Source organism: Eptatretus burgeri, chromosome 1, assembly GCF_056783735.1.
Source record: "Eptatretus burgeri isolate ZD-2024b chromosome 1, Ebu_testis_v1, whole genome shotgun sequence".
Classification (NCBI taxonomy): domain Eukaryota; kingdom Metazoa; phylum Chordata; class Myxini; order Myxiniformes; family Myxinidae; genus Eptatretus; species Eptatretus burgeri.
In genome coordinates, this window is record NC_140961.1 from 105,000,041 (window position 1) to 105,020,128 (window position 20,088).

General features: G+C 34.3%; 1 protein-coding gene across 2 annotated transcripts in view; it reads right to left on the reverse strand.

Annotated features, from left to right (window-relative positions):
* The window catches only part of LOC147035109 (extracellular calcium-sensing receptor-like), a 90,317-nt gene that overhangs the window by 58,312 nt on the left and 11,917 nt on the right, over positions 1–20,088 (reverse strand). For both annotated transcript variants that reach the window (XM_085893743.1, XM_085893742.1), the window contains exon 2: positions 18,861–19,134. In XM_085893743.1, coding sequence (XP_085749869.1) covers positions 18,861–19,134 — 274 coding nt within the window. The remainder of the gene's footprint in view (positions 1–18,860; positions 19,135–20,088) is intronic.

The following is a 20,088-nucleotide window of genomic DNA, read 5'->3' on the forward strand; positions in this document are numbered from 1 at the left end:
TGGGGAACTGCGGATGTGCCTTTTCGAGGTTTGATATTAATCAGACGAGCGGTTCCCAAGTTACGGCCACTTATCTGTCGACCAATGACAAGACACGGTGCTATGACGTCACGAATGACGTCACAATTAATGTTTATATAGTTTTTTTTTTGCACGATTGACAGTCCGATTTGATTGAAACTTACCAGGAATAATGCTGGGGAACTGTGGATATGCCTTTTCAAGCTTTGATATTAATTGGATAAGCGGTTCCCAAGTTACGGCCATTCATCTATCAACCAATGACAAGACACGGAGCTATGACATCACAAATGACGTCACAATTAATGTTTATTTATTATTAATAGTGCGGGCCTGTAGGTGCGTGCCCGTATGTGCGTGCCCATATGTTTCGTTCTTTCGCTCTCGTAAACGATGATTGGATTGGGGAATTGTTTCAATGCGGACCCGTAGGTTGCGGCCCGTAGGTGCATGCCCATAAGTGAGTGCCAGTATTTGCAGCCCTCTCTCGCTTCCTCTCTCTCGCCCCCCTCCCTCACCCCCCTCTCTTTCCCCCCTCTCTCATCCCCCCTTCTCTCACCTGATCCTCTCTCCCCCTCTCTTGCATTGTGATGCCCCCTCTCTCTCACCCCCTCTCTCCCTCCCCTCTCTTGTCTACCTCTCTCGCCCCCTCTCTTGCCCCCCCCTCGCCCCCTCTCTCCCCCTCCTCTCTTGCTCCTCTCTCTGTAAATGTATTCACAAATGTCTACTAAGCACGACAATTAATTCAAACCTTTGGAAAAAAAAAAAAACAGCTTTCAAACCATTGGGAAACAGCTGTTTCCCTTGGGAAAATTCAAACCTTTGGATTAATTAATAATTTGAACAATTCATTGAAACCTTGGGAAAAACAGCTTTCAAACCTTGGGAAACACTTGGGAAACAGCTGAAACAGATAAAGAACGATATTAAACCTTGAAAAGGCACAGAATCTGTTCCCCAGGGTCGATTGTGACGTCATACCAAACGAAGAAGAGGAAGAATTGTGACGTCAATCATGTAAAAAAAAAACCCCAAAATAAATAAATATTAATTGTGACGTCATTCGTGACCTGATAGCACCGTGTCCTGTCATTGGTCGACAGATAAATGGTCGTAACTTGGGAACCACTCGTCCGATTGATATCATACCTTGAAAAGGCACATCCGCGGGTCCCTGGCAATATTCCTGGCAAGTTTCAATCAGATCGGACCGTCAATCGTGCAAAAAATTAAATAAATAAATAAATAAACAAACATTAAATGTGACGTCATTCATGACGTCATAGCACCATGTCCTGTCTGGTTGACAGACAATATATAGGTCGTTATTGGTTGACAGACATTGGTCATTGTATCACGTTATTCTTTTTATTCAATTGTTGTGCTATTATTGTGTACTGCCAATTATTGTGCTATTATTATAATTATTATTATTAATATGCTGTTATCATTATTCTGAGAAATAATGGCATAATAAGGTGATAAGGTGGAACGACACTTCAGCTGCCATATATACAACTTTTCAACACTGAAAAAAGCAATAAAACAGCCGTAACTTGGGAACCGCTCGTCCGATTGACATCAAACCTCGAAAAGGCACATCTGCGGGACCCTAGCAATATTTCTGGCAAGTTTCAATCAGATCGGACCAGCGGTCGTCGAGAAACGGCGGTCGCAGGCAAACAAACACACAGACAGACAAACACACAGAGATTGCTGGAATTATAGATACATTGTTATTTCCAGCCTTCTTACTACCAAACAATAATAACAGTCTACTAACTAATTGTGATGGATCATTTGGAAGAAAACTATCACCTGAACCAAGGATACTTAAAGCCTGAATAATGTGTTTCTCCTTATCATTTTCCTACTTTTACCAGAAATACTAACCCTATAATTAAGAGTGTTCATAAGATCAATATATACTCTATCATCAATATTTTTCATATCCAATGGTTTATCAATATAGTCTGATTCATCCGCACAGTTGAACCTTGTCTTCCATCTTTTGTGAGAAGAAACATTAATCTCGGAGTTAGTTTAACAGGGGTTGAGCAGAACCCAAGAACTTTAATTCATCATTAAATATCAATACTTTTCTTGAACATGATGAAATATTCCTGGTTGTTCTGTTGGAATGAGTCCTGCTTTGGTTTTTGAATCCGCTGAATATTCATAATTTTGAAGAGCATTCACAATATAATCAGGGGGTCGATTAATCTCTTCCAGTTGTTGAAATAAACCTTCATCATCATATTCTCATTCTCCGAAATGCTCTAATTCTTCCTCAGTCATTTGATCAAAATCTTTTAACATTTGAAGTTTTTTAGGAGTATATTCTACTGTGGGAACTGTGGAAACATCTTTAATTTTTTTCTTGGGAAGTTTTTAAAAGTGGTTTAAAAAATTTCTCTTGTTTCCTTTCAAATGCTTCTTCGCCCGTTAGTTTCTGTCTGCGTTTCTTCTTTATGTCTTCCTCTTGTTTTACAACTTTTGAAACCAACTCTTGATGTTCCTTAAATCTTCTTGCGCTTTCTTACGCATCCATTTATTTATTGGAAAATATCATTTAATATCTCATCTTGTTTCACAACTATATATTTATATTTTTCATTCTTGTGCTTCACGTAATCCCCAAATTCCTTTTTACTGCATAATGTAGAACAATTGTCTCTCCAAAAATTGTTTATATCCATTGAATTTAACTTGAATAAAATAAAAGTATTAGCATTGTTTCTGATGGAACGACGAGGAAGTTGAAAGTATGATTGACTAAGATAAATACAATTACAAGAAGAATGTCTCCCTCTTGTGTAGTAGCTGTCCATTACTGTTTGGTTTCTCTCATTAACACAATCATCAAAGATAATGAGGTTCTTTTTAGATTAATCCAAATCTTGGGGAGATGGAATATCATCCATATTATCACTAAGAATACAAGTTATCGGTTTTGATTTCTTTTTACATCTCTATGTATCACAAAATAGTTGAATTATATCTTCAATGGTATAATCATTTAGGTTTTTTTGAGGTTTAAATAAACTGATTATATCTTCTTTTTGAAGACCAGCATTAAAACCTTGTGAGAGTAGTTGATACTCTGTTTGAAAACTCGACTTTCTGAAAATTATTAAATTTTTATAATCTAAAAAGTTGGGAGTCAGGAGCATCTTCAAAAGTAAACAGGTTTTTCCACATCCGCTTGAACCAACTATGAGACATCTTAATGAATTTGGAAGATTTTCATGATTGTTAAATTTTATCTTATTTTCCCAAATGGGTAAAAAAAATCATTCATTTATATATTTGGAAAACAGGTTATTGAATTTATTGTTGGCTTTTTTAGAAACCCTATATTTTATCCTAAGTTCAGGTTTAATTTCAAGATAATCCATTATTTTATTTGTGCAATATCTTGTGTTGATATTTCCCTGAAAATCACATCCATGAATAATATATAACAACAATCTTTGAACATTTCACGAATACGTTCAGTTTCTTCCCTTGTAAGGAAAGGTGTGTTATCAACCTCATACTTTGCATTCATTTCTCGAATCAATCTTGTAAAATAATTCATTTTTGGTGTAAATCTAAAATAATTATTTCCTTTTTATTTTTTTTATTATCATTAATTTGAAGATAATCACAAAATATACATTGTTTATAGGCTTTTGACTCTGTGTTTAATCCCCGTCTTTCACACGCAGGAAATTCTCAAATTTGTCATCTGGAGAATCAGGGAAGTCTATCATATTTATAAAGTAAAACTTTACTTAAACTGAAATTCATCTTCGATATCATCTTCGAAACTTTCAGAATCATCTATAAAACTACTTTCATAACTATCGTTTGAAAACAAACTCTCGGTATCATAACTATCATTTGAATGCAAACTCTCGGTATCATAATCACTCTCATAATCTTCAAAATCTTCAATTGAATATTGACTCATATTTAATTAGTAGAGAAAAGCCTGGTGTTGGCGCAGTGGTTAGGGCAGCGGCTTGGGATCCAAAAGGTCCTGAGTTCAAGCCCCGTTGGGCCACTGAATTAATACACCAGGGGGTTGACTCAGCCTGTCATCCTTCTGAGGTTGGCGAAATGAGTACCAGTATACTGGGCCGTTGTATACCCCGGTTAAAATAGGTGTACCATATCCCTGTGTCGTAAGAGGCGACCAGGGTTGCGTCAGGAAGGGCATCCGGCGTAAAACATGTGCCAAATCACGATCCGGATCATACGGATGATCCACTGTGGCGACCCTTAACAGGAGCAGCCGAAAGAAGAAGAAGAAGGAGAAGAAGATTTAATTCGTAGAAAAAAACATTACCATCGATATCTATATACTTTTTTCATTAACAGATTCAACTGCTCCATTTTTTATATTAAAGGTAATTTTAAAATGATCCTTATCTACTATTGAACGAAATGTCATTTCACGTGATATATTATCATCCTTTATTTCATCAGGATTTACATCTTTAGGGTTGTTGAAAAAAATACAAATTTCTCGTTGCATATTACAGATGGTCTTATCTTTTATTTCGAAAGCTTCATCGATTAGGTTTTTATTTTTTGATACGTTTTCTTGCTTCATTGCTTTTTCTAGTTTTTAATATATTACCATAAGGAGAGGAGAAACTTTTGTTAGAGATACTTTAATTGATGTTCTTCCAGGTATCCCAAAAGCCCTTCCACTGAAGGAAATTGAAGAACTCATATTATTTACCATAATTGATTTTATCCAATAGTTGTTATATTTATCTTTGCTCAATTTTCCATCCTTGACATATTTCTCAGTATCTTTTACAAATGAAGTGATTGGTTGAAACTTGTCTTTTGTGTCTTGAAACATTGTATTTATTAAGTGAAAAAAGTTGGAGGATAAAGTTGTTTTAAGCAGAGATTCACCTGTAAAATAAACGAAATTTTCATCAAGAAAATTTTAGTTTAAGCAAAGTTTTATTATATAAATATGGTGAATACCACGTACTGCGATGTTTGTAATCACGAATATAAACATTATAGAAAACACCTTCAAACCAACAAACACATTTAATCTCTTACATCAAATATCTCCTCTTGAGTTGGAAAGAAAACATTGTGATATCTGCTCAAAGAATGTTTTGAAGAGTAGTTATAATAATTTCATCAACATCTTCAATCTCCCAAAAACACAAGAAAAATGAGTTTAAAGTAAAGTGAGAGTATTATAATGAAAACACTGATGGGGCATTTAAAGGGCATATTAAAATAGGGATTTTTCAATTTGGAGAACCTGTCCATCATCAATAGCTGAATCAATTTAAATAGTGAAAGCTGATGTTGAAAAAGTTATTAAAAAGACATTAAAAGAAATGAAAACTTTAAAGTTTTATATGGGAGTGAAAATGAATATGAAAAGACAAGATGAAGAACAAACTCCTTATATGAGAACAAATCTTCATTTTGTAACATATTTTCAAGATTTTCTGAATAGTGGGATTTATGAAGAACTATCAAGACAAGAGGAGGATGTTGATAATACAGTGGTAGGAAGTGGATTTAATATTTTAAAAATCATCTTTTTAGATATACACATTCTAAAATCAAACCCTCTTAAAGCTTCTTCTTATATTGAATTACCAAAATAAATAAAACTAAAGAAGGCAGATGTTAATATTAAGAACAATGATAATAAATGTTTTCACTGGTCTGTTCTTGCTCACTTACATCCACCAAAATGTAATTCAGAAAGAGTAAAACAATATATGAAATATGGCAATGCCTTGGACATTAACGATTTTAAATTCCCAATGCCACGAACAGATATTCCTAAATTTGAGAAAAAGAATAATCTTTCTATGAATATATATGGATTAATGGATACAAACAAAGTTCAAATATTAAAAATTTCAAACAACGATAAAAATGAAGAAACACACATTGATCTTTTATATTGTAGTGTTGGAAAGAATTCACATTAAACATACATCAATAATTTATCAAGATTAATCTCTTCTCAGGTATTCAGAACAGCAAACAAAATATATCCTTGTAAGCGATGTCTTAATTAATTTTATACAAAAGAACGATTCGAACAACATTCAAAATATTGTAGAAATCCTAAATCAACTGTAATTACAATGCCTAAACCTGGTGAAAAGATTCCTTTTGAAGATTATAATAAATCGATCATGCACCCATTTGTGATATATGCTGATTTTGAAATGATCCTAAAAAAGATTAATACTGCTTCTCCTTATCCAAAATAATCACATTCAAATAAATATCAAAAACATATTCCTTGTGGTTTCTGTTATAATATCAAATCATCTGTTGGAGAAAAGTATAATAAACTTGAACATTATAGTGGAAAAAAAGCTTCACAAGAGTTTGTAAAACGATGAGAAAAGGATTGTATAAGACTCACTAAATTAATGAAAGAAACAAATGAACCGATGAAATTAACCGAAGAAGAAAAATTAGAATTTAGAAATAACAATATCTGTCATATTTGTGAGGAGGAAATTGAGGAGTCTAAAGTTAGGGATCATTGTCATCTTCCTGGTAAATATAGAGTTCCCGCTCATTCCTGTTGTAATCTTAACTATAAATTTCCTTCTTTTATGCCAGTCTTTCTTCACAACAGCGCCAACTATGATACACATCTATTTATAAATGAACTTTCAAAAACACCAGGGAATATTTCTGCCATAAAAAACACGTCAAAAGTATATTTCATTTACACAAATGATATTCACAAAACCTTTAACTCGTATTAGGTTTCTAGATTCTTGCAAGTTTATGGGAACACCACAAGCCAACCGAGCATCAAATCTAAGCTCCACGGGCTCTTTCCCAAATCTTAATTCATTCTTTCCAAAAGAGGAAATTCTAACTAAAGAGGAAATTCCGATTAAAGAGAGAATTCAAAGTAGAGGAAATTCAAACAAGGAAGAAAATTCAAAGTAAAGAGAAAATTCTGATTAAAGATGAAATTCTGATTCAAGAGGGAATTCTAACTGGAGAGGAAATTCAAACAAGGAATAAAATTCAAAGTAAAGAGAAAATTCTTACAAGTAAGGGAATTTATCCTTATGATTATATGGATTCATTTATGACATTTAAAGAAACCTGACTTCCTTCAAAAGAAAGTTTCCATCATAACCTTTATGAAAAGGAGATAAGTGATAAGGAATATAAACACGCACAAAAATTTGGAAAATATTTAAGACAAAGAACCTTGGAGAATATCATGATTTGTATCTAAAAACAGAGTTTTTATTGTTAGCTAATGTGTTTGAAGCTTTTAGACCACTCTGGCATAATAAAAATTGTTATGGATTAGATCCTGCCCACTATTTCACAGCTCCTGGTTTAGCTTGGAGTGCAATGTTGAAAATGACAAAACAAGATATTGATTTAATCAGTGATGTAGATATGCTTTTGATGATTGAGAAGTCTAAGAGAGGTGGAATATCACAAGTATATTCAAAAAGATATGCTAAAGCAAATAATAAATATCTTCCAAATTATGATAGTGAAAAAGATAGTAATTATTTGATGTATTTTGATGCTAATAATTTGTATGGATGGGCAATGTCTCAATCTCTGCCTTATGGTAAATTAGAGTGGGTGCAAGAAAAGGATTATGAAAAGGCTTTGATGAATATTGTTATTTCTTCTCAAGAGGAATTGAATAAGGAAGAAGAAGGTTATTATTTTGAAGTTGATTTGACGTACCCGAGTGATCTTCATAATAAGCAATAAGACCTTCCTTTTGCATGTGAGAAAGAAACCCCAGAGAAAGAATGGTTAAGTAAACATCATTACAGTTTTAATATTAAGGCAAATCAACAAAAAAGTTATTAACAACATTCTGTGATAAAGAGGGATATGTTTTGCATCAGAGAAGCTTGAAACAGTATTTGAGAGAAGGATTGAGAGTTGCGAAAATTCATAGAGTTTTAAAATTTAAACAAAGTCCTTGGATGAAAAAGTATATTCAATTCAATACAGATATGAGAACAAATACAAAAGTAGAATTTGAAGGGGAATTCTATAAATTGATGAATAATGCTGTCTTTGGAAAGACAATGGAGAATGTTAGAAACAGGCAAAACATTAGATTTGCAACATCTTGGAAAGAAGCTTCAAGATTGATAAATAAACCAAGTTTTAAGAGAGAAGAGGTTTTTTCAGAGAACTTTTCTGCTATTCATATGGAAAAGGAAAGTATTGTAATGGATAAACCAATTTATATTGGAACAGCAGTTCTTGATTTATCAAAGATATTGACGTATGATTATTTGTATAATGGCTTAAAGAAAGAGTATGGTGAAAATGTTTCATTGTTGTATCTGGACACTGATAGTTTTATCCTTGATAGAAAAACTGATGATGTTTATAAGGATATGAAGAAAAATATTGGAGTTTATGATACAAGTAATATTAGTAAGAAGAGTGAGTTATTTTCAAAAAAGAATGAAAAGGTTATTGGTAAGTTTAAGGATGAGTTGGGTGGAAAAGTATTGAGTGAGTTTATTGGATTGAGAGCAAAGGTATATGCTTATAAGTATGGTGATCAGATTGATAAAAGGTTAAAGGGAATAAAGAAATATGTAATAAAGAAATCAATAACTTTTAGAAATTATGATAAATGTTTCATGAATAAGAAAGAAGAATATAGGAAAATGAATACAATAAGAAGTTATAAACATAAGATATATCGTGAAGAAGTAAATAAAATGGCATTAGGAGTCTTTGATGATAAGAGATTTATTTTCGATAATGGAATAGATTGTGTTCCATATGGATATTGTATGATAGAGTGAATATTTAATCATAGAGTATATAGAATACAATAAGAGTTAGGGTTTTTAAGGGCTACCGCCGTCTTTTTCACAATATATAAATGGTCAAACCAAGTATTAATCAAACTAAAGAGTGGAGAAAATCTCAGTCTTGGTATATAAATGGAAAACATAATGAATGTGAAAAATATAAAATAAGTCTTATTGAAAAAATAACTAAAACAAAGGTAAATAAAACAAATAAGCGAATCAATTTAAAAACAAGTAAGTTATAGGATGTAAAGAAAATAATAAATATCCTTGAATGGACTGAAAACTTTTAGGTTATCAAGTGAACAATGGAAAAATAATTTACTGCAATCTCAAAATGATATGCAACTCAGGAGGTGGACAGATGAGATCATTAAGAGAAGTATATCATTTCATGACACAAAGGGGGTATCTTGAAAAATATAAAGATTCAAATGTTTTATTTTTAAATATTTTAGATGGGGATTATTGTGCAAAGAAAATTAAACTATTGAAGGAATTTGAGAATGAACAAATCTTTATAGGTTCAATGAGTGAGCTGAACAATATGCATTGGTTATTTGAAAAAGTGTCCCTCGGCTTACATGTTTCAGATATTTCTTCAGAATCACCTTTAACAAATCACATTACTACTTTGCGACTTGAAACAATATTTATGTTATTGCATTGGTTATTTGAATAGAGTGCCCCTAGGTTAAAAGGGAAGACAAATAAATATACCTTGGGATAAAAGGGGGTTTACTTTTTATGGAAAAAAAAATGAATTGCTGAAAATTCTCCATTCACTTACATGGGGAAACGTGAGCCAGAATCAGTATATTCACCCTACTGACATCTTCAATCACAAAAACACAAGAAGAATGAGTTTAAAGTAAAGGGAGACTATTATATTGAAAACACTGATGGGGCATTTAAAGGGCATATAAAAATAAGGATTTTTCAATTTGGAGAACCCGGTCCATCATCAATAGCTGAATTAATTGAAATCGTCAAACCTGATGTTGAAAAAGTTATTAAAAAGACATTCAAAGTAATGAAAACTTTAAAGTTTTATATGGGAGTGAAAATGAATTTGAAATAACAAGATGAAGAACAAACTCCTTATATGAGAACAGATCTTCATTTTATAACATCATTTCAAGATTTTTTGAATAGTGGGGTTGATGAAGAACTATGAAGACAAGAGCAGGATGTTGATAATACAGTGGTCGGAAGTGGATTTATTATTGAAAAAAATCATCTTTTTAGATATAAACATTCTAAAATCAGACCCTCTTAAAGCTTCTTCTTATATTAAATTACCAAAAGAAATAAAACTAAAGAAGGCAGTTGTTAATATAAAGAACAATGATAATAAATGTTTTCTCTGGTCTGTTCTTGCTCACTTACATCCACCAAAATGTAATTCAGAAAGAGTAAAACAATATATGAAATATAAGAATACTTTGGACATTTAAGAATTTAAATTCCCAATGCCACTAACAGATATTCCTAAATTTGAGAAAAAGAATAATCTTTTGATTAATGTATATGGATTAACAAGAGAGAATAAGGTTCAGGTATTAAAGATTTCAAACAACTATAAAAATGAAGAAACACACATTGATCTTTTATATTTTAGTGTTGGAAAGAATCCACATTATACATTCATCAATAATTTATCAAGATTTATCTCTTCTCAGGTATTCAGAAAAGCAAACAAAATATATCCTTGTAAGCGATGTCTTAATTCATTTCATACAAAAGAACGATTAGAACAACATTCAAAATACTGCAGTAATCATAAATCAGCTTTAATTACAATGCCTAAACCTGGTGAAAAGATTTCTTTTGAAGATTATAACAAATCTCTCATTCACCCATTTGTGATATACGCTGATTTTGAATGTATCCTTAAAAAGATAAATACTGCTTCTCCTAATCCAAAATAATCCTATGCAAATAAATAGCAAAAACTTATTCCTTGTGGTTTTTGTTATTATGTCAAATAATCTGTTGGAGAAAAGTATAATAAACTTGAACATTATAGTGGAAAAAAAGCTTCACAAGAGTTTGTAAAACGATTAGAAAAGGATTGTACAATACAAACTAAATTAATGAAAGAAACAAATGAACCGATGAAATTAATCGAAGACGAAAAATTAGAATTCAGAAAGAAAAATATCTGCCATGTTTGTGAGGAGGAAATTGAGGAGTCTAAAGTTAGGGATCATTGTCATCTAACTGATAAATATAGAGGTCCTGCTCATTCCTGTTGTAATCTTAACTATAAATTTCCTTCTTTTATTCCAGTCTTTCTTCATAACAGCGCCAACTATGATACACATCTATTTATAAATGAACTTTCAAAAACACCAGGGAACATTTCTGCCATAACAAACACAATTCAAAAGTATATATCATTTACAAAAATTATATTCACAAAACCTTTAACTCGTATTAGGTTTGTAGATTCTTACAAGTTTATGAGAACACCACTCGCCAACCTAGCATCAAATCTCAGCTCCACGGGCTCTTTTCCAAATCTTAATCCATTCTTTCTAAAAGAGGAAATTCTAACTAAAGAGGAAATTCAGATTGAAGAGAGAATTCAAAGTAAAGAGGAAATTCGAATTAATGAGGAAATTATTGAAGAAATTCTAACTGAAGATGAAATTCCAATTATAAAGAAAATTCAAACAATGAATGAAATTCTAACAAAAAGGAAATTCTGATTAAAGATGAAATTCTGATTGAAGAGGGAATTCCAACTAGAGAGGAAATTCAAACAAGGAATGAAATTCAAAGTAAAGTGAAAATTCTTACAAGTAAGGGAATTTATCCTGATGATTATATGGATTCATTAATGAGATTTAAAGAAACACAACTTCCTTCAAAAGAAAGTTTCTATAATAACCTTTATGAAGAAGAGATAAGTGATAAGGAATATAAACACAAACAAGAAATTTGGAAAATATTGAAGATAAAGAACCTTGGAGAATATCATAATTTGTATCTAAAAACAGATGTTTTATTGTTAGCTGATGTGTTTGAAGCTTTTAGATCACTCTGTCAAAATAAAAATTGTTATGGATTAGATCCTGCTACTATTTCACAGCTCCTGGTTTAGCTTGGAGTGCAATGTTAAAAATGACAAAAAAAGATATAGATTTAATCAGTGATGTAGATATGCTTTTGATGATTGAGAAGTATAAGAGAGGTGGAATATCACAAGTATGTTCAAAAAGATATGCTAAAGCAAATAATAAATATCTTCCAAATTATGATTGTGAAAAAGATAGTAATTATTTGATGTATTTTGATGCTAATAATTTTTATGGATGGGCAATGTCTCAATCTCTGCCTTATGGTAAATTAGAGTGGGTGGAAGAAAAGGATTATGAAAAGGCTTTGATGAATATTGTTATTTCGTCTCAAGAGGAATTGAATGAGGGAGAAGAAGGTTATTATTTTGAAGTTGATTTGAGGTACCCAAAGGATCTTCATAATAAGCATAAAGACCTTCCTTTTGCATGTGAGAAAGAAACCCCAAAGAAAGAATGGTTACGTGATTATCATAAAAGTTTTAATATTAAAGGTAAATCAACAGAAAAGTTATTCACAACATTCTATGATAAAGAGGAATATGTTTTGCATCAGAGAAGCTTGAAACAGTTTTTGAGAGAAGGATTGAGAGTAGCTAAAATTCATCGAGTTTTAAAATTTCAACAAAGTCCTTGGATGGAAAAGTATATTAAATTCAATACATATATGAGAGAAAATACAAAACTAAAATTTGAAGGGTAATTCTATAAATTGATGAATAATGCTGTCTTTGGCAAGACAATGGAGAATGTTAGAAACAGGCAAAGCATTAGATTTGCAACATCTTGGAAAGAAGCTTCTTGATTGAGAAATAAACCAAGTTTTGAGAGAGAAGAGGTTTTTTCAGAGAACTTTTCTGCAATTCATATGAAAAAGGAAAGTATTGTAATTGATAAACCAATTTATATTGGAACAGCAGTTCTTGATTTATCAAAGTTATTGATGTATGATTATTTGTATAATGGCTTAAAGAAAGAGTCTGGTGAAAATGTTTCATTGTTCTTTATGGACACTGATAGTTTTATTCAAGATATAAAACCTGATGATGTTTATAAAGATATGAAGAAAAATATTGGAGTATATGATGCATGTAATTTTAGTAAGAAGATTGAGTTATTTTCAGAAAAGAATGAAAAGGTTATTGGGAAGTTTAAGGTTGAGTTGGGTGGAAAAGTAATGAGTGAGTTTATTGGATTGAGAGCAAAGGCATATGCTTATAAGTATGGTGATCAGATTGATAAAAGGTTAAAGGGAATAAAGAAATATGTAATAAAGAAATCAATAACTTTTAGAAATTATTATAATTGTTTGACGAGTAAGAAAGAGGAATATTGGAAAATGAATACAATAAGAATTATAAACATAAGATATATAGTGAAGAATTAAATAAAAAGGCATTAGGAGAATTTGATGATAAGAGATTTATTTTAGATAATGGAATAGATTGTGTTCCATATGGACACAAGTTTTAATGATGGAAAGATGGGTTCGAGTTTTTATGGGCTCCTGCTGCATTTTTCACAATATATAAATGGTAGAACCAAGTATTAATCAAACTAAAGAGTGGAGAAAATCTCAGTCTTGGTATATAAATGGAAAACATAATGAATGTGTAAAATATCAAATAAGTCTTATTGAAAAAATAACTAAAACAAAGATAAATAAAACAAATAAGCCAATCAATTTAAATACTGGTAAGTTAGAGGATGTAAAGAAAAAAAAAAAAAAAAATATATATATATATATATATATATATATATATATATATATATATATATATATATATATATATATATATATATATATATATCCTTGAATGGACAGAAAACTTTGATGGTTATCAATTGAAAAATGGAAAAATAATTTACTACAATCTCAAAATAATATGCCACTCAGGAGGTAGTCAGATGACATCAATGAGAGAAGTATATCATTTCATCATAACACAAAAGGGTTATCTTGAGAAATATAAAGATTCAAATGTTTTATTTTTAAATATTTTAGATAGGGATTATTGTGCAAAGAAAATTAAACTATTGAAGGAATTTGAGATTGAACAAATCTTTATAGGTTCAATGAGTGAGCTAAACAATATGCATTGGTTATTTGAAAAAGAGTGCCCCGAGGCTTACATGTTTCAGATATTTCTTTAGAATCACCTTTAACAAATCGCATTACTACTTTACTACTTGAACAAATCTTGATCTTATTGCATTGGTTATTTTTAAAAAAAGTGCCCCAAGGTTAAAAGGGGAGGTTATTAAAATCTCCATTCACTTGCATGTTTCAAATATTTCTTTAGAATCACCTTTAACAAATCACAGTCTATTCACCTGATGACTTTAGGACTTGAACAAATCTTTATAGGTTCAATGAGTGAGCTGAACAATATGCATTGGTTATTTAAAAAAGTGCCCCAAGGTTAAAAGGGGAGACAAATAAATATACCTTGGGATAAAAAGGGGGTTTAATTTTTAGGGGAAATAATATTAATCGCTGAGAATCCCCCATTCATCAACATGGGGGAAAGTGAGGCAGAATCAGTATATTCACCCTACTCATGGATGCCTCAGAAGCCCCATTTATCCTCTACTCAGCTGTTATGCTTATAAATGTCCAGAAAGTTGTATTCACACATTATTTGATACTCCAGACATGTCTGGATTGTGGTTATCTCCAGACATGCCTGGGCTTTCTTTGTCTCTGTACCTGTCCGGGTGGTGATTATCTATGGACATGTCTGAATGGTGTTTGTCTCGATGCGTGTCCAGACAATGGTTGTCTCTGGGTGGTGTTTATTCTATCCATCCATCCATTGGGACCGTACTCAGTACAGAGCGTTGGTGCTGCCAAAGCAGTCTCCTTGGCTCTTGGGTACAATCCTGGACAGGTTGCCACTCTGACACAGGATACCAGTAAGCTTGTACTAATTTTGCCGACCTCGGAAGTATGACAGGCAGAGTCAACCCCACCCGGTTATAATTCAACAGCCGAGCAAGATTTGAACTCCGGATCCTAGGATCCCAAGCCTACCACTCGAGCCATTGAGCCATTTATAGTATGACCAGCCGAAAATGTTTTTCAGACATCATTTTGCTTCCATCTTCACTGTTGTTCCATGCAGAATCATTTTGATGAGACAGAATGAATCGTAATTATCGGTCCACTGCATGTCTGCCTTCCCTTTGCCTCACCTCATCCTTACCTCCTCCCAAACGCCTTCCTACCTACTTCCAAATCCCTTCCCACCTCCTCCCAAGCCCCTCCATCCCAATACAAATCACTGAATGTTTCCACGTATTTCAAATAAAATGTGATAAGCTCTAGAATCTCTGAAATTGAACCAAAATTCAAAATTTAAACTGCGGAATTGACTTTCGTAGCAGTTCCGACTGCTAAAAAAAAGTGTTCGTTTAACCAATTTGCATATTACTTGACACTCCGGACGTCTTCGGACGTTGTTTTGTATGATCCAACCAGCCGTTCCTTATAAACCGTTTTGTTGGAGTGCTTGTTGAGTGCTTAATAGTAGTGGGTGGAATCAATGCCAAAGTACACCATTCCAACCATGGAATCGAAAATAATTCAGCTGTGATCCAGAATCGATGTCGATTTTGAGTAATTCCTACTTCATATAAAGAAGTGTTTTTCAGGGAAAAATATGTTCATCCCTGTTGGACATGTTGTGGTTACACATGGCCTGGTAATGTATAAATTGAAAAGGAACACACCTCTTGGGTTTCCCCTTCCATATAGCAGCAAAAACATATCACTTGCAAAGTAAACATGCCACAAGGGCATGCTCCTTCTAAATGAATAGCAAGGCATTTGGACTTGGCTGCTAAAGCATGGCGATTACTTTGCTGATAGAAGGGTGAGCAATACATCAACTGATAAAGTTTTGACAACATATCGAAGGTCCACAATAGCAGTTTGTACTATTTCGGGAAGGTTAAAGAAGACACTCCAAATGTTGCATCCTCACTTTGTTCAATAGACATTGCTAATCACTGTAATACATCCAATGTGCTTCAACATTTGAAAACCAATCACCAGAGAGAGTACCTTTTAGTGACGGTTGAGAATGTAGATTCAAATAAACCAAAGTCTGCAACAGCAACAAGTTCAATTTTGCAATTTAGGATTGAAGGCACTTTCACCCCGGTAATGCCCCAGTACGCAGCCTTCCCTTCCCATCACGCTGTTTTCCCTTCCTCTCCCCTCATGTTGCCTTCCAATCCCCTCATGTTGCCTTCCAATCCCCTCATGCTGCCTTCCATTCCCCTCATACTGCCTTCCCTTCTCCTCCCCTCACTTTTCCTTCCTTCCCCTCCCCTTATGCTGCCTTCCTTTCCCCTAACCTCATGTTGCCTTCCCTCCCTTCCCATCATGCTACCTTCCCCCTTCAACTCATGCTGCCTTCCCTTCCTCATGCTGTCTTCCCTTCACCAACCCCCACACTGTCTTCCCTTTTCCTCCCCTCACACTGCCTTCCTTCCCTTCTCCTCATGCTGCCTTCCCTTCCCCTCCCTTCATGGTGCCTTCCCCTCCTCATGCTGCCTTCCCTTCACCCACCCCCACACTGTCTTCCCTTTCCCTCCCTTCACACTGCATTCCCTTCCGTTCCCTTCATGCTACCTTCCACTCCTCATGCCAACTTCCCTTCCCCTCCATTCACACTGCCTTCTCTTTCTCTCACACTGCCTTCCCTTTCCCTCCCCTCTCTCCCTCCCCCTTCTCCCTCTCCCCTCTCTTGGTATTCCCGTCAGGGAAGCGATGGATGGGTTGTATTTGCTGGTTATGCAATAATGCACAACGAATAGTCAGCAGGGCCACCAAATAAAGCAAATAAGATCCTACATGCACTGTAATAACTGCTCCTTCTCTCCCAGATGAAAAGGAGGAGGGAAAGGAACAAAACAGAGCTACAAGGGCAGCAGTTGCAAGAACAGTAGGAAAAATGGGGAAAAGCAGGACAGTACAGAAAACACGCACACACACACACACACACACACACACACACACACACACACACACACACACACACACACACACACACACACACACACACACACACACACACACACACAGTCTATCGTCTCACCTCCTCCACCATTAATTCTAAAGCCTGGTGTTAGCTTCGTCGTGGTTAGGGTGGTGGGCTTGGAATCTTAAGGTCCTGAGTTCAACCCCTGTTGGCTGCTAAATTAACACCAGGTGGGGTTGACTCAGTTTGTCATCCTTCTGTGGTTGGCAAAATGACTACTGGTGAACTGGAAATAGGGGTATTGCATCAGTGGTGCCCTTACTTGGTGATGCACTGTTGTTCCTCGCCAGTTGAAAGGATGAAATCATGCCACCACAATAAGTAATGTATAAATAAATAAAAACTCAACTCTCTTACTTTTTGGTTTTGGTGCTTCTTCCCCTCCTCTTTCTATTATTTTTCCCTTCATTCATTCCCTTACTTTTTGTGCCCAATTATTGCAATGCTGCCACATTTTCAGTTCAATATTTCTCTTTGATTAATCTTAAACTTGCAGAGAGTTTCGGACAAAAAGGACATAGCTGCCATAGATGGAAAACTGCATTGAACGACTACATCGATTTTGGAGCTATTTTATCGAAACCATGATGAACACAGAAGAAGAAAGGACTTTTACATTGCAAACGAGATGTTTAATGAAGGTTATGGGCAAAAGAGAAGGTGAAGAGGTTGTCAGTAAAATGGACAGAAAGGACAAGGGGCCACAGCCTTTGACTAAGAGGTGGAGAGTTAAGATGGTCGTAAGGTATGGCTATTTCAATCAGAGAGAAGGAAAAGGCAGCAGAAAGAGTCGAGAGTTTTAAATTTGAGTTAGACAAGTACAGTGAAGTATTGGGATAGATGGCTTCATGATATTGCCAGGAATGGTATGTAGGAATGGATCAGTAATTGAACACGAACATAAATGGTGTTCAACACTCGGTTATTCCAGTCAAAGAAAGCTGCGTAAAGAAATCAAGAAAAACTCTACACAAGGTAAGCCCTTTGCTGTTCCAATCTCGGCCTGAGTTCCTCCAAAGCTGCAAGCATTTCATGCAGCACTTGTATAAGAATCTATAATGTACCTGTTCCCTTCAGCCACCATACTGGTTGTGTCGCTTGAAGCAAATCATCAGGGGTAGCATCGAAACAGCCGTGCACCACTGATGCTGCCAAACATGTTGCACATGTAGTGCTGAGAGCAGTTAACATATCAATACTAAAGAGATATTTCACTGTTTTACACTCCACCTGAGTTCCTCCACAGCTGCAGGCACTTACATACAGCACGTATATGAGAACCTCAATGCTGCTTGCCCCCATCAATCACCGTACCAGTTTTTTCATCGCTTGTTGGGCTGAGTGTAGATAAGTGTGTGTGTGTGTGTGTGTGTGTGTGTGTGTGTGTGTGTGTGTGTGTGTGTGTGTGTGTGTGTGTGTGTGTGTGTGTGTGTAATGTGCAAGTAAGGTGGTTGAGTTGCAGTAAACGGAACAGTGAATGTGAGCTACTAATCGGGGTTATATGGGGTTTGTTTATAAATAAACCTAAGCTTTTAATAAATATCAGCCCGTGTCATTTTAAGTGTGTGTGTGTGTGTGTGTGTGTGTGTGTGTGTGTGTGTGTGTGTGTGTGTGTGTGTGTTCAGAATAAATAAAGAGCACTGAATCCAAATGAAGAAACCCATTGAATGGTAAGAAAAGAGTGAAGAAAGACTCTGACTTATTTTTCTAAGTGATCAAATAAATTCTAATTTTATGTCATTGCTTGGTTAAAATTAATCACTGCTGGATACAGAAACATGCAATGTAGCATTCATTTGTCATTCAATTACAATGCCTAGGGCTGTTATTGTCAAAAGTAAATTATGATATATTTTATCTGAAGGTGATTGTCAAAGCACCTGTGGTGTGTGGAAAATCCCCAACATGCGATCAATTGCGACTGTTTCTGAAGAGCCCAATGTAGTCATCACAACCTGGTAAAAACAGGGTTCCTCATCTGCTGACCTTGACTCAATGTACTTTAGTGAATTTTCAATTGATCTTTGCATTCGGTAACAATTGTCATTGATGACGTAACCAAGAGTGATGTTGGGAAGTAATATTTGACTTTTATTTATTTCACTTATTGCAAAAATCATGGACATGGTCCATTGAAATCGCCTTTGATCAAACCTGAAAATAAATGGCAAATGAAATGAAGTTTCCTCCACTGTGCTCGTCGAGCTCAGCTGAAAACACAAATTTTGAATTGTAATTTTCCCTGTTTTTCAGTTCTATCTTCGTTCATCATGCAGGAGAAGGATGGAAGAAGAAGAGTCCAACAAGACGAAACGACACAATGACATGTAAATTCTGGTACAATTTCAAATTCAAAATACTCGCAGCAGTCTTTCATCAAAAGACTGATTTTGATAAAAAATAATAATAAGAAAGCATTACTATTCGATTATTTCATATTCAGCATGTGGCTGCTGGTTTGCAACATCCCTATAATTGCAGCTGTGCCACAAATGTAATGCCCCTGCAGGTTAGAGCAGGAATTTTGTCCACAGTGATGGTGATAGCTCACTTACTCTGCAAGAGTGGGATCCACTGGCTAATGCTAATAGTGACGGAACACCCAGTTTAATGTCAATCCGATGGATGGCACATACATGGATGCATTGTCCCATATATGAACCAAGGTGAAAGTTCATAGCTGGGTAGAGGTCTCGACTCGACAACTCACGGGCGAGTGCATACATCGATCACACTAACACAAAGTATTGTGAAGGCATCAATAAAACAAATAATAAACATTTCTGTCATCAAAAAAGGGAATATGTATTTGCAGTGAAATAATCAGCACAATGAAAATAACATTTCTACCACTTGATGGAATTAAATTATTGCAAGCAATATATTCCTGCAAACCTGCAATCAGTAAAAACTGAAGTCAAAATTTAGCTAGAATTATTTGTAATTTTACCAAGCTGTAAAAAAAACTCTCCATCATTTTCTTTTCAGGAGGATATTATGAGACACAAAAATCAGGGAATCATTTGAACAGAAAGAATCAGGAAATGAGAATTGATGAAGTAATTAAAGAATGATCGGAGCACAAACTGCAATTTCTCTTAAGTTAAA